The sequence below is a fragment of the Lutjanus erythropterus genome, chromosome 6, assembly GCF_056507025.1.
Source record: "Lutjanus erythropterus isolate fLutEry1 chromosome 6, fLutEry1.hap2, whole genome shotgun sequence".
Lineage (NCBI taxonomy): Eukaryota > Metazoa > Chordata > Actinopteri > Lutjaniformes > Lutjanidae > Lutjanus > Lutjanus erythropterus.
In genome coordinates, this window is record NC_139322.1 from 28,004,052 (window position 1) to 28,020,052 (window position 16,001).

At 39.7% G+C, this 16,001-nt stretch overlaps 1 protein-coding gene across 2 annotated transcripts in view; it reads left to right on the forward strand.

The window, feature by feature from the left end:
- Positions 1 to 16,001, forward strand: part of arhgef16 (Rho guanine nucleotide exchange factor (GEF) 16) — a 22,839-nt gene continuing 6,838 nt past the window's right edge. The window contains exons 1-11 of one of the 2 annotated variants that reach the window (XM_084721495.1): positions 1 to 185; positions 2,967 to 3,593; positions 4,342 to 4,393; positions 6,873 to 7,036; positions 7,455 to 7,511; positions 11,078 to 11,238; positions 13,997 to 14,149; positions 14,244 to 14,373; positions 15,270 to 15,344; positions 15,457 to 15,549; positions 15,779 to 15,930. In XM_084721495.1, the coding sequence (XP_084577621.1) occupies positions 3,021 to 3,593; positions 4,342 to 4,393; positions 6,873 to 7,036; positions 7,455 to 7,511; positions 11,078 to 11,238; positions 13,997 to 14,149; positions 14,244 to 14,373; positions 15,270 to 15,344; positions 15,457 to 15,549; positions 15,779 to 15,930 (1,610 nt within the window). In that variant the 5' untranslated portion in view covers positions 1 to 185; positions 2,967 to 3,020. The remainder of the gene's footprint in view (positions 186 to 2,966; positions 3,594 to 4,341; positions 4,394 to 6,872; positions 7,037 to 7,454; positions 7,512 to 11,077; positions 11,239 to 13,996; positions 14,150 to 14,243; positions 14,374 to 15,269; positions 15,345 to 15,456; positions 15,550 to 15,778; positions 15,931 to 16,001) is intronic. The other variant, XM_084721496.1, reaches the window with a different exon arrangement.

Below are 16,001 nucleotides of genomic sequence, written 5' to 3' on the forward strand. Positions count from 1 at the left end.
GGAGGAAGTGAGAAAGAGAGGAGAAATAAGTGACAGAGTCGAGCGGAGGACTACAGCTGCTGCTTCAGCTGCACTTCACCGGACAGACGGACGGACCGCAGCTCTGCAGGCACCCGGCGGACTGACCCGTCATCTCTTTTAATAAGAAGAGGACTGGTGTTTGTACGGTCACCTCACTCACACAGGTAAGACAGCTGCTGAACTGCTCGCACTCTCAAGGGTTTGCTGAACTGCGTGTCACCCCGCTGTTATGAACCATGGGAATGTGAGGCAGACATTTTTGCTCCCACCCTAATCCGTCTTTGAGGAATCAGGCAGCGACTGAACAGAGGAAAACAAGCAAATTAGCCTGATTTATTTTGCTGTAGCTGTTAAAACATGACGTGTTTTAAAACTGCTGTTAAAGCTATTTTTTTTACTACCTGTTACCAATGTCACTTTAGCCTGTCACCATAATAACATGTTTGCAAGAGTTTGGCCTGCATAATAACATGATTGTGTTCACTTGATATGATACTATTTGCACAGGGCAGGTTAGGAGTATTTATTATAAGGAAAAAAAGTGTGGATTTGTTTTCTTGTAGTTTCTGTGGCGCACAGATTTGCTGGAGCAGGTCTCTGTGTGTGTGTGTGTGTGTGTGTGTGTGTGTGTGTGTGTGTGTGTGTGTGTGTGTGTGTGTGTGTGTGTGTGTGGGCAAGTGCAGTGTAGGAGTGAGCAGTGAGTCACGGGTTGACTGTATATGAGTTTGAGTACTGACACAACTGACTGACGGACTGTTCCGTCCACTGACAAAGCGTGTGTGTGTATGTGTGTGTTTTTGTGCGCGTGTTTGACTGTGTAGAGGAAATCAATAATGATTATGTTTTCTTTATTTAATGCGGGACAATGCACATGAATTAACTTAAGTTCATCATGCAGATGTGCCAGATTTAGTCATACAGGTTTATTTTCATCAGCAGTCATTAAAAATTCTTGATTGTTTTGGTGTGAGTTGCAGAGTTTTGGAGATATCTGTCTTAGAGATTTCTGCTTTCTCTCCAGTATGATGGAGGTAGATGGCACTAGTCCTGTGGTGCTCAAAGCTCCCAAAGAAAAACTCACCACCAATGTCTTTTTCCAGCAATCTTGACCTGCTCAAACCAGAACTACTTTAGAATCTGTCTGAGCTACTTTCTGTTCCTACATGAAACTGCTCAGGTGTAAGGATTACCTTATGAAACCAGGTCATGAGTTCTGTTTTTGAATGATGACTGTGCACATGCACACATAGCAGCAGAGATGCAAATATTGCAGCAGTAAGAGTGTTCATGTATGTAGGATGTGATGGAATGGATCCATTTTTTTGGTAATCTTAATGACACTAATATCAATACTCAAATCAAGACTTCATATTAATACCATCGGTACTTTGGGGATCGATTGATTGTAAATCTGTAGTGATCCTGGTTTAATCATCAACTATTAAGACTTTATTATTTTCATATCTAAAAAAAAATGTTGAGGGGATTCCTCAAGTCAGAATCCTCGCGAATTGAGGGTCAGTGGTCTAATTTGCATCTATTGTGGGGGTCTTTCACAGGAAAAGGTTTTGGAAACAACTAAGAGATATGATGTTCCTTATTTTTAGGGGTGTAGGGAAAAGGCTAACTGACCAAAGGTACTTCTCCTATCTGGTATTTTACAGTCCACCCTGATTCTAGCTCTGGTAGATGAGTTTTGGTTTTGTTTAACAAAATTATTAAGTGGCATGAATTTGACTTTGAGCGGCACTGTGGTGCAGTGATTAGCACTGCTGCCTCACAGCAAGAAGGTCCTGAGTTTGAATCCCTTTCTGTGCGGAGTTTGCATGTTCTCCCTGTGCCTGCGTGGGTTCTCTCCGGGTTCTCCAGCTTCCTCCCACAGTCCAAAGACATGCATGCTAGGTTAACTTTTGACTCTAAATTGCCCGTAGGTGTGAGTGTGAGTGGTTGTCTGTCCATGTGTCAGCCCTGCAAGCAACTGGCGACTTGTCCAGGGTGAACCCTGCCTCTCGCCCAATGTCAGCTGGGATAGGCTCCAGCAGCCCGCGACCCTTCGGGAATAAACGGTTACAGAAAATGGATGGATGGAATTTGACTATCCAGTGTTTTCAAAGCCTGTTTTAGGGCTGCACATTTAATTGCAGTATTATCAAAATGGCAATATAGAAAATTGCAATATCCAAAAAACAGAACCAGAAGCATTTTTTTTTTTAAATGGAAAAATGTGTGAGAGAACAGCATTAAAATGAAGAACTGTAGTGCTGCAGAGATGCCCTGGCCGACAAATCTTGTTCTCCAGATGAAAGAAAACATGTTTGTTTGGTACAGACCCCAACAAATATCACATTACAATTTTAATATATTTGTTTTCATTAAATATGAACATTGTAATGCAAAAGGGATCATTCTCATTTATCATATTGTATATCACAATGGTGATTTAAATCAGAATAATTGCAATATACCCATTTTACTGTATCATGCAGCACTAGCTTGTTCATAAGGTCTCTCTACTCAATGTATGTGGTCCTGCCTGTCTGTGTCCAGCTGGTTAGACAGTAGATTATGTGTCATTGATGTACAGCTTTGAAGCCGCTGTAGTTAAACTGTTCGTAACGTGTTTAAAATTTGTCAGATTGAATTTGTTTCTGTTCACATCTCTTGTGTTTTGAATGTGAAGTGTGAATCTATTACTATGCACACGTATTTACACTCAAGCATTGCTGACAGTCTGATAAAATCATGAGTTAGGCTCCACTCTTCGATGGGAAGAGATGTGGGAGCCCCACTGTAGGTCACTGGAGGTATTTGAGGGTCATCCAGACAACAGACACTCATATTACCCCTGCTGGTTTCCCATGTCTCCATTTAAGGTGCTGCTGCTTCATAGTTTGAACTTTTGTCTTTTGGTTATGGATGTCATTTTCTTCCCTCCTCCTCTTCAGACTCCTCCAATGTTGTAGGTGTTGAAGAGCTCAGTAGACCAGGTGGAGGACGCCATGTCCCACAGCCAGTCAGACAGCTGCATGGGCAACCAGGCCCCTATAATCCTGGAGAGCCACTTTTCTACAGAACTCCATATATCTGAGCCGGGCGATGAATGTTACCAGCCACAAAGCTCCCCCACACCCCAGTGTGAAACACCCGAACCCCAGGAGGATGTAGTAGACAGGATGGTGGTGCCTCAGCAGGTGGTTCTAAGCACCCAGAGTCCTGCAGCAATGAAGACCGGCACCCACCAGCTCATCCCCAAGAATTTAGCTGTGGCCAGCCGGCCTAAGCACCGCCACCACACCACTGTGGTGACCTTCCCAGTGGGACTGGAGAACTCTGTCAGTGAGACCCGGAGCCGTCACTCAACCCAGGGGCCAGATGTGTCCTGGGAGGACTATGATAGTGACGGAGACGGCTTTGCTTTGAGGAGGAACCGCAGGAACAAGTCGTACAGAGCAGCTGTGACCAGCCTGGACATTGAAGCCATGTCAAAGGGACAAGGGGCTGCAGCCACACTGAAGCCTGTCAGAGAGGATAGAGCACCAAGTCCTGGTCCAGCTCGCAGCCCTGGACGCAAGGTACATCGACTGAGGGGTTTGGGGTCAAAGGGCTGTATGTGTCCATTTACTTTTAAAGGTTCAGTGTGTAAATATTTATCAGCAGAATATAGCAGAAATGAATTTTAGTATGTATAAGTATTTTTTGTTAGTGTATAGTCACCTGAAAATAACATAATTGTGTTTTCATTACCTTAGAATGAACCGCTCATATGTACAGAGGGAGCGGGTCCTCTTCCATTGGAGGACATGATGCTGTCTCTGTCCTATTTCTACAATTATTTTCATTATTAATTATTTTCAGAATTAAGCAATTAACTTTTTAATCCAGAGGTTTTTACAAAATTTTCAAAACACACAGTCCAAAACCCAGTGACTCTTCATTTACTATAATGAATTACAAATAAAAGCAAAGCTGAAATTGTAGTTGCAGATGGCTGACAATACAGTTTTATTCTTCTAATGGCCTCACAGGTCACAGGCAGTATGGTCAGTAGTGTTGGTGGTGATTCTCCTTTAGTCACAGTGATGATGGCGTGTTTCCACAATCCTATCTTCCAGACCAGCACCAGTGGTGAGGAAGTTCTCAGAGGGGTTTTACCAGACCATACTCAAGAAAATGCATCATTTAAGGATTGGAAAAAAGCAGCAGTGCTGCTGAAAAGAGAATGAGATGCAAGGAGATAAAAGATACTGTTAGCCCTGTATTGTTGACATTCAATTCTGTACACACAGTTTAACTCTGGCTGCACTGCTGTCTCCCCTCCAGAGAACCCTGGGGAGAAAGAGGAACCAAAACAAACGTGGGTCCTTCAAAGATGGTAGGTTCACTAATGTGTCACTCTGTCCACTTCTCTAAATTTGTTTACAGAACTACAAATAGATGGGAAAGAACAATGATGTTTAATTATTGGAAAACTGGACTTGACATGTGGGTGCAGCCATCTTCATGTCATATTGTAGTAAAGGTCCCTTGAGGCAACAGGAGAGGGCCAAACAGGAAATCTTTCACTCTGCACGCTCCCAGCATGTCAAACGTCAATCTGTTGAGTCCTGAATGTTAAACTGTGATGCCCTTTACCTTCAGACTCTACCACTTCTCCAGTCTCGAGTTTATTTTTGTATGGAAATATACAATATACAAAATATGCATCCCCCCATATGGTACATTTGTTACATCATTCAGAATTGTTTGATATTATTGAATGTAGAAATGCAGCAACATATGATAAATAATTAAGGAAAAAAATAAGTCTAGAAATAATTAAACTAAAAATGCTGTTGGGTCAATCATTATGATCTAATAGTGATGGCAAGATATCAAGAAAAGGGGCTCCGATAAGTTTATATTTTTTTCCTGACAGAATACAGTACAAATTTATTGATTCAGTGTTTCTGCCCTGAAGTGTTTTTTTTCCAGATTTCCATTCTCTAAGTATACATTTTTTTCACTGTAGTACTTGGATGCAGGATACAGTTTTGAGTGTTTTTAAAGTGATTTTCCAGTTATGATTATGTGGACTTGATAAGATTTGATTGAAGAGTTATTTGTCCACATGTAGAGCTGATATCTCACCGCTGCAGCTGCTAAAAATCAGGAAGAAAGGTGTGAAAATTGATTTTGTTAAATAAATGAACACTGACAGTTTTAATCCATTCTCAAAGATGCAAGAGTGGTCATCTTAGAAAAACATTACGTTCTTCTCTCAAAATCATGATCAGGTTTCACATTTAACACTGTGAGAATCAAACCTGTAACCTTTCAATAAGTTTATAGTCTCTGCATCTTTCCAGTAATGAAACACTCTAGTTAAGTAATCTGCATTTCAATCAGCTTTATTCCAAACAGATTCATTCTCACCTCCCACGCTTTATTTCTCAAAATGGCCTGTGTTATTATGTTTGCAGATTCCAACTCTGCCTCAGCCTTTCATTTGTTTCACCAAACAGAATACCTACAATTGCTTTCTTTCAATACATCTGACAGATTTATGAGTGAACAACAATAAAATACTTAATGCATAAGTCTGAGAAAATATTTCAGCTAGAAATAAGGGGCCATATTACAGGAATTCCCTCTCCTAGGTCTTAAGATAGAAAGATTTTTTTTTCTCAATTTCATTGTTTTCGATTATCATTAAAACACTGAGACTGTTGACCTACCTACTGCTGTTAGCAAACAATACTGTTAGCTAATTGTAGCAAGTTAGCTACTAGTTGGAAGCATTAAATTTCGGACAGCTCAACAGTCGTAAAAATTAGGAGAATGTATTCAAGATTTTGTGAAGTTAGCATGCTTGTGTATTACACATTTCCTATCTTAAGTAAGGATAGGAACATTGGGCCTCATGTAAGAACCACTTGTTCAAACAGATTTTTTTCTTAAGTGCTGCGTACGAGTGAACTTGTGGCGCTCACCACTTTTCTTATACTTTGGATTGTCTTTCAGATACAAACACAATTTATGAGTGGTCCGGACCTGTTGTAGAGTCATGTGCAGTCAGTCTGCTGTTATCCAAACCAAAGTTTTTCACTAATGACAGTATATTTCATTCGTTTGAAGACATTTTGAGTTTGAAAAATAAATTATGCTTCATAATTATGTCGGCCCGCAACACAAATGAATGACTTATTATTACCTTCTGTCAGGTGTATTGGCTTTATATCTTGACATGCAGGTTTATGAGGTCTCTGTCCAGGCCAACATCCTCACTTATTCTGTCCTCTGTCTCTGTGATGAAAACCTCCCCTTAACCCTCTCCTCTCGCTGCAGTTATCACCCTCACTGTGGCTGTGTTGAGATGGTTTTTTTTCTCTTTAGTCATTTTCATATTGAGCCATTTCTTTCTTATTTCAGTGACAGTCCGACCCTCTGCTAACATGGCACACGTTTCTTTGCTTTAGCAGTTCTTTTAATTTCACTGCTGACACTGTTAAAATAACTAAATATCTCTGAAAGCAAAACGTCAAACTCCAAGCTCGAAAAGTTCTTTTTTTCGCAATGATTCCATTTTCATGAACATTTCCTGACATATAAAGCAGGAAGTGCAGCCATATATGTGTTTGTATGAGCCCTTTGTAAGCAAAAAAGTAAGAGAAATTTAAGGCAAGAATATGCAAATATTCTATAGCCCACTGACTTAGGAACTCTTCATCTTGAATAGTGTTTTTTGCCTAAATCAGGTCCTAACCCTAACTACTATGATTACCAAGCAGTCAAAATAAATCAGGATGTGTTGCGTGTTGCAAAACCATAGCAGGTAGTGAAGTGATGTTTGTTGATGTCGATGCGACCCTCAGCCACGCCGCGCCTCTACCAGGAGATCCGTGAGCGAGGGCTGCACTCCACCAACCAGGATGAGCTGCTGGATGACTTTGTGGTGGTGGAGCCTCCTGTGGAGGACCAGGGTATCGTGGTGAAGAGCTACCGGCCTGCACAGCTCACCTGGAGCCAGCTGCCACAGGTAAACATCTGTCCGCTCTGACATGCAGAGTGTCAACAATGAGGAGAACGAAGTCAAGTGGAACCTAAGAGTTCTATGAAGGAGTCAGGATTACTAACATAATTGCACTACACTAAAAGTGTTTTTCTACATAAATTCATTTTAGTTGCTGCACAACGCTGACGGCGAGTGTGTCTTCTGATAAAATATTGTTCCGTCTTTTGGCTGCTACATTAAGTCTCGCACTCCATGACCCTGTGTGAAAATGTTGGTTATGTTTGCTCCAGATGTCAGAACAACCACCAAGCTTGTCTTACAGGCTGGACACACTGACATTTTTACCATTTGTATGTTGTGAACTATCTGCATATTTGAGATGAGCTCTGTCTCAGATGTCCAACAAAATGCACATTAAGTTTTCTTTGTATTTCTTACAAAGGTGAAGGACACAGGAATCCTGAAATTGATCTCACCTCAGGAGAGAAAAAGACAGGAGGTAGGTGTGTGTGTCTGCTTGTGTGTGTATATGTGTGCAGGTGTGATTCACATGTACCTCCAAGTACACCTAAAGAAATGACCTAAAAGGGACTGTCATTTACTTTATTTTTCAGTACTAAAAAATCAAAATAAAACATTGGCTTGTTTCTAAACTCACCATTTTGCATCACCATCCGACAGTCACGCTAGGAGACAAACACATAAGAGGCCTATATGCAGACTTTCCCATAGACAGTAGAATGTGATGCAGCCATAAGTAATGTTGCATTTCAAGCAATAAAAACCGGTGGCTTCAGGTTCTTACGTCACACTTGTTGCCGATTGGACCTGGCTTGACTTCCAGACTATTTGTGATGTCATAAATCATGCTCATAAGCCTGCCCCTTAAAAAACATTTTTCACTAATCACAGGTGAACTTTTTACTTCGAGCAGATGAATGTGAAAACAGCAATCTACTGTCAAACTCTGCACATACATCATTCTATAAAATGAATTTCAAACATCCAACTGTAAAAACAAGAAGAAAGACATATTTTTGAATGGAGGGAGGGCTTTAATAATATATTTTTTTAAATGTAGTCCAATGCTGCACTTTCATAAAATCATGGACTCACAAAAGACAACCACTATGATAGATAGATAGATAGATAGATAGATAGATAGATAGATAGATAGATAGATAGATAGATAGATAGATAGATAGATAGATGTCATCACAGAAATGAAGTTCCTCTTGAAAATCTACTTTATATTCATATTGATTTTTATCCCACACATACCAACATTATCTGGCAAGAAGTTAAATCTCATTCTCAAAAGGTTTTCTGGGAAATCACTGAGCAAAAGCAGAAGTAGATAAAATAGCCGAGTTAGTGTGGATATAACAACAAAATCAGTAACATTTCATGACAAAATATTTCCTGGAAATCAGCTGAAAATCATAGACTGATGCAGCAACACTATCCGAGAGTGGTTTTCCCCTTTTGTAATGTGTCTTCGCTGGCAACAACAGATGTTGTGTCAATACCAAAGGTCCACCCTGTGTGCACTGCAGTCCCTGAGTAAAGCCACACCCTGCTAGTGTGATCACACTCAGTCCATCTGCTGAGCAGGTGCTAGTCTCGCTCTTTTGTACCCTCAGTCACTGTGTGGGTTTTGATTTAGTGCTTAAACGGTGCTCCAGCCATCCATGGCAGCTTTAAAGTTCCTTTTTCAGGGAATTTGAAAACATTTAGCTGAAGTTTAGGGCTAACTTAGTTTAAGTAACAATACTGCTCTTCTAGTTTTCATGCTGTAGGAAGATTTTAGCAGAGCAAAAAGTTACTCCAAGTTAGTTCAAACAAACCAGGAACTTTACCAAGTCAATCAGCCAAACTGTTTACTATTCTTTAGTGACATTTTGAGCTTTTAGTCTGAAATGTCAGTGTTGCTCTGAGATTTTCAGGACGTAGTGTTCTTGGTTTACCATAACTACAGTAATGCCCTCTGGCCCTATCTGAGCCACTTCACCTTCACAGGAAGTAGGCGTGTAGAAGGTGTGTCAGCGCCTACTTGCTCACCTAAGATCCTGACTACAAACAGCCAAGGTTAATTAAAACCCTGTATTTCAAAATACTCCAACTGTCATGCCGTAAAAACTAGTTTGAACACTGCTACAAATTGAACACTGCAGATATGTGTCACATTTCTGGACGTGTTTTGTTTGTCTGCTGGTAAATGTTTCTGATTCCTTCAGATAAGAACAAACTATTATCCTACAGTATGTAGAGAAAATTGAAAGTGTCGGTCGAGCCTAAAACATCACCTGTAAACATCAGACTTTGATGTCCTCACTATCAATGTCCTCTTAGATTCACTATTTTGCTCCAATATTCAACATGTAGGTCGGGCTTATTCAACAACTTCTTTAGAAGGACCAATGCAAAAGAGTTGGACGTTTACATTTCCTATGTCTGACCTGTAAGTCAGGAATTTAAGTGTGTAAAACAATTCACCGTTTTACTTTTTCTCCAGTCAATTAGTTTCACAATTAGAAAAGGAACATTATGTATAGAAGTACAGGAAAAACAATGTGCCTTATTTAATGTTGTATTTAACATCTTTTTTATTAAAACATTCATTCAACACTAATTTCCTTTTGCTTAAACAGCCTGAGTTAAAACTTTTTCCTGTTTAAAAACAGATATAATCAATGAATGGGCTAATTAGCCTACTACTAGGTGATGATCTTCTAATAAACAATGTAAACACCCATAAACTTTGAATGTTAGCAGGTTATTAAATGAAAACACAAATATTTATGATTTTTGTTTCTTATTTATAAATCATCAGAGGGCCTGATTTAGGTCTGGATTCAGCCCACAGGCCAACAACTGAATGTTGATGTAGGAAGTAGTTTGTAAAGGAGATCAGAAATGCAGATTTCTCTATTAACAGCTGTCTTAAGAGCCCAGAATGCATTGCAGCCAAAGTATATGTTTCATTTTGTGTCAGGAACATGCCTGCTGCACTTTTGTGATTTTGAAAAGGTTTGTTGCTGCTTTCTACGGAGCCCCTCTGGTGACATTGGATGAAAAAAAAAAATAATGTGTGGCCACGTATTAGCATCTCGTGGCCACGAGATAGTAATGCGTGGCCACACATTACTATCTCGTAGCCACGAGATAATAACGCGTGGCCACAAGATAGTTAATGCGCGGCCACGAGATAAAATGCGTGGTCGCGAGATAGTTAATGCGTGGTCACGAGATAGTTATTGTAGTCATCCCATGCAGACTGTTGGTTTTATCATGGACAAGTTTGATTTAATTTCATTTTATTTTAATATAGGAATGAATTACAATGACATACTTCAGTCACTTGTGGCAAGGCATGGAGTAATTCTTAGCGAGAGACTCGGAGCCCCTATGGTGACATTGGATGAAAAAAAAAAATAATGCGTGGCCACGCATTATTTTTTTTTCATCCAATGTCACCAGAGGGGCTCCGTAGCTTTCTTCTGTTTCTATGTGCATAAAACCCCCCCGGCTGAATGCAGAGAAAACATAGAGGCCATCGAATGTTGTTGGATGTTGTCAAAGAATTCTGGGAAATGTAGGAAATCACCAAATTACAAAGGGGAGAAAGAGCTGGATGAAAGAAAGTATGCATGAAAAAGCCTGCATGAAAAAATAACAAATCATCAGAGATCTAACCATCAGAGGATCACAGGATGGCATTTTTGTTTACTTATTTCTTTTTGTTTATTGAAAGATGCATTCTATACATAAAATATGTAAACATTGCCACTCGTGTATGAAAAAATGGATTTATAAGAAAGGAAAAGGAAAAATACATGTGTAGAGATACACACAAATATACTTGTAATAAAAAGTAAAATAGTAATGACATGGCATGTATGACATATTACTAATAATAAACCTAATCTATCATAATGTAAATGAATGAAAACGTCTAAAGTAGGGACAACAAAATGAAAATAAGAACACACCTCCTTATAGCAAATACATGGGAATTGCTCCTTCACATGTACACTTACTTGTATATGTGTGCTTCTTTAACAGGCCATTTTTGAGATCATCACGTCAGAGCATTCGTATCTGCACAGCCTGGGCATCCTGGTGCGTCACTTCAAGAACAGTGAAGCTCTGAGGAAAACAATGACAGCCACAGAGCACCATCACCTCTTCTCCAACATCTCTGTCATCCATCAAGTCAGCAAACGGTAGGCACAACAGTCTTATCATCGTCTGTGTGTGTGTGTGTGTGTGAGAGAGAGAGAGGGTGATGGAAAACTAGTTGGGGGGAGGTGTACCACCTCATAAAAAGGATCTGATGATGTTATCAGTGTGTGAAGCAGAGTAATGGACTGTTTATCTGCATATGTTTTTGACTGTTCTTTGCAGACTTTAAAGGTTGTGTTGTGTTCCCACTGTGGTTTCAAGGATAAAATGGGTTGATTTCAAGCTTCAGATTGGGTATTTGCCCTTAGCATGTCTTCAGTATCCTGTAGGCTCCGTTGACATGTTAAAACACGCAAGCTAAACTGGTTTTGCTGCCTCTTCTCTCTGAGCGGTATTCCCGGGCTTTAAGATGATAATATGCTTGAGAGCAGCTCATGTTGCTTGTGTGTGTATTGCTGGCTTCATTAGTTTGAATGAGAATAAATCCAGTTTTAGCGGTAAGCGGTGAAGTGTCCTTCTATCTTTGATCCTCTTGTTTTCAAGATCTGTGAGACTAGAAAGCAGCAAGTGTCTCAGAAGCTGCTGTTTGACCTGTTTGACTTACAGCGTCTGTGTGTGAATGAGGCCTGTGGCTGCTTCCTGGGTTGGGCTGTTTTCCAGGTGTCATTTTACTCCTTTTTGTTAAAAAGGCAAGGGTGGGGCCGAAAGTCATTTATGGTGTTGTTAATAATGCTAATAATGGAGAACTGTAGCAGAGATTTGACTGAGAGCAGGATCACTTGAAACCAACACAATCTAATCAGAATAACATAGGCTTTAATATTTGAGTGTACTGTGAGTGTGAAATTCACAGGATGCCTTTTGTTTTGAACTTATGCTCAAAATAATTTCTCAAGTGACACAACAGTTACAAACATTACTTAAAGGACCAGTGTGTAGGATTTAATGGCAACTGATGACACGCCCCTTACCCTCTTCTTCCAAACATGTAGAAGAAACATACGCTGGCAGCGAAACACCCACAAAACAGAGCAGATCTAAAGTTATTGTTTACTTTGTCCGTTCTGGGCTACTGTAGAAACATGATGGTGCAATATGTTGGCCTCTGTGGAAGAGGATCCGCGCCCTCTGTAGAAATAAATAGCTCATTCTAAGGTAACAAAAACAGTATAATTCTTATTTTGAGGTGATTATACGTTAATGAAAACATATATATGAATATTAATATTCTATTCTATTTGCTAATAAATCCATGTAAGTCTTAAAGGGACACCATCCTTTTATTGTAAATAGGCTCTAATATAATATGTGTATTTGACTTGAACATTTAACCCTAAAGTGATTAAGTTACTAGTTAATGTTAGATTGTCTCAGCTAAGATTAAAATGAAAACGGGTCATACACCAAGACCCTCACAGTTAAAGGTCTAGTGTGTGAGATTTAAGGGGATTTTTTGGTAGAATAAGACAGAAATGGAATATAATGTTCATAAGTTGGTTTTCATTAGTGTATAATCACCTGAAAATAGGGATCATTGTGTTTTCATTACCTTAGTATGATCTGTTTTATGTTTACAGTGCATGCCGGTCCTCTTCCATAGAGGCTGCCCTGTTGCACTCCCATGTTTCTACAGTAGCCCAGAATGGACAAACCAAAATTTAGGGCTGTATTCAACCAAGGAAAATCTTGGTTCACTGAAATTCTACCTACTCTTAATCCAATCGATTGATCGATGGGAGAAAAAAATCTCTAGATTAATTAAATCAGCTGCAGTGTACTGAGTGCCCTTTACCTAGTAGCCTAAATGGGAGCTAATCAAAGTTACACAAAATTGCCAAGCACATGAATCTGTGCAGTCTTACCACTTCCTTTCCACATGTAGCTATATTGTTACCTTCAATGTAATTTACTCTATCAAATAAATTTACTTACCACAGCAATGTGAATGAGGATCACAGAGCAGAACTGGCATCAGTTTAACAACAAAGCTAACACTGATGCAGCTTGCGTTGTAGTATAATGTCCACAAAAAACAGCATGAAAAAATACTTACTACTCTTGTTATTTAATTGGTTTCAAATGAGGCTTAACATTAAACGTTTTTAACATTTCTCTTCAACAAATATTTCAAATTTTTCAAATCAATATTTGTCCAACTTTTCCCCAACCTGCGGAAGTAAATGCTAATGCCAAATTCAGCAGGTTTACCTACAAAATAAACACGAAAACAACATAAAATCTGGGATTATTTACAGCTTTCAAGTTTGAAGTCGTGTCACAGATGTTAACATTCATCAATGAGCTTTAACTGTTATTGGTTCTCATTGATAAAGCAGTCAGACAGAGTAAAATCCACACCTCATCAAAAATAAACTTTTTATCCACTCAGCTCCTCTGTCCTATGAGACTGAAGGCCGATGTAGGGGTTAGTGCTGACACTTTGACGTGGTGTCAGTTTGGAGATGTGGTCAGACAAGAGCATATCAACCACCCAATTGACCAAACAACCAGGAGGTGTCATCCCTACCAAACACTGGCTCTAGATATGGCCTTTCATGTTATGCATGAGATTCACATTCTCCATACGTTCTAAGAGCGAGGGAGTGAGACAACATGCTTATAATCTGCAAGCTCATTGTTAAATGCCACTAAATCTGACACACTGTTCCTTTAAAACCATGAAGTTATCATTCAGTTCAGGCTGAACATCCTCTCACACCTCATGTTCAGGTAATCAGTCTGTGGGAGGAAAACAGTTCTCACCTCTTTACCAACCTCCCCCTCTCTCTCCACTTCCAGGTTTTTTGAGGACCTGGAACGGCGTCACTATGACAACCCAGTGATCCGGGACATTAGCGATATTGTTCAGAACCACGCTGCCCACCACTTTGAGCCCTACATTGTCTACTGTTCCAACGAGACCTTCCAGCAGAGGACGCTGCAGAAACTGCTGTGAGTACCCTGCAGTAAACTGTTGCGGGCCGTTGGGTTTTTGCAGTAACGCTGCAGGATGAGCTGAATTTCCTTCTGTCTTTCCATCTGTCAGGACCAGCAACACTGCATTTAAGGAGGCCCTGAAGCAGATTGAAGGGAGCAGTGAGTGTGGAGGCCTGCCCATGATCTCTTTCCTCATCCTCCCCATGCAGCGAGTCACCAGACTGCCACTGCTGCTGGATGTCAGTTTAACTTTTACTGTCTTAGATGAGCGACTCTCATCCTCTGTGGCAGCTTGTTGCAGGTTTAACCCTGCTGCTCATGAGTTATCATCAGTTTATTGGAAGACACATAACAACTCAAACTCAAAATAAATATTTAAATAATTTTAACAGCTTAAAATCACCTGATTTTTCCACTGTCATTCCATACAGATCACTCTACCTAATAGTGTTTTCAGGGCTTCTGCATGTCCTTAAAAAGTCTTTCTAAAATGCAACTATCTAATTTTGAGCTTTAAAATGTCTTAAATATAGCCTGACAGGTCTTTAAATTCATTGAATTATGAAGTTAACATCACTTTTTGAAAGGTGGATTTTACTTCAGTCTAACCTTAATGTTTTTTGGGTTTTTTTTGCTTTTATGAGAAAAAATGTATTGATCACCCTCTAACTACAACTACAAAACAAAACCAACATTGAACAACCACTAATGCAAATTGTGTGTGTATTTTGTGCCAGTATGGACATGAAATATATTGTAAATTGCATTAATTATGGTCTTAAAACAGTCTCAAAATAACTTAAATTCAACTTGTTGAAACGTGCAGAAACTCTGATCATTTAAATATGCATCTATATATCTCTGATCTCCGTTCTTCAAATCTGTCAATCCTTATAAAACTATTTCATTTTGTGATTTATGAAAGCTTGTTAAGATGCATCCATCAAAATCAAAATACTTATATTAAAATATTTAACACTTATTTTATGTTTATTTATGAGTTAATACGTTTTTAATTATGTAGGAACTCCAGATTTAGCTTTATGGTGTGTACTGTGGTGCAGAGGGTTGTTTTGCCTGCAAAAGTAAATAACAGCTACGCTGAAAGTTTCGTGCCTTTGTTTTCTCCTCACAGACAATCTGCCAAAAAACTCCAGACAAGACAGCGGAGTACTTTGCTGCTGTTTGGGCGCTGCACGCCATCAGTAAGGTAGAGATGTTGAGAACAGCTGAGTTGAATACCTGATCTCTCATTTAAGAACAGATGTCTTTCTACGCTCATGATTATCATTCTGCCATTGTTGTGATTGTTACTCCAACAGTTGGTCTCTAGCTGCAATGACGGAGCGAGGCGGATGGAGAGGACAGAGCAGATGTACACCATCCAGAAACAGATGGAATTTGGTAAAATCAAGGTAGGAGCAGGCCACTGTCACTGCAAACCCGCCTTTAAGGAAGAATATAGTGATTATACCGTAGAGTTTGAAGGGTTTGACATGTTAGGTAAAATGTTGGGCGTGAATGAAAGCAAGGAACGTAATGAAACTTGGACAGAGTTTTGTAGTAATGATGCAGCTCCAGTACAGATGAAAACATTTTAGCCCAGTTTGCTAACCTGAACTCACAACGCCTGTGTTCTTGCAGCCTTTTCCTCTGGTGTCATCATCGCGGTGGCTGAAGAAGCGCGGCGAGCTGGCCGTCTGCACTGAAGAGCTCAGCATCTGGAGGGCTTTCAGCCACAGGAGCTACTACCTGTTTCTCTTCAATGACGTGCTGATCGTCACCAAGAAAAAGAGGTCAGCACGACTAAAACACAGAGTTTTTAGTCTATAATCATATTTGCGGAAAAGGGGTTTTATAAAATTTA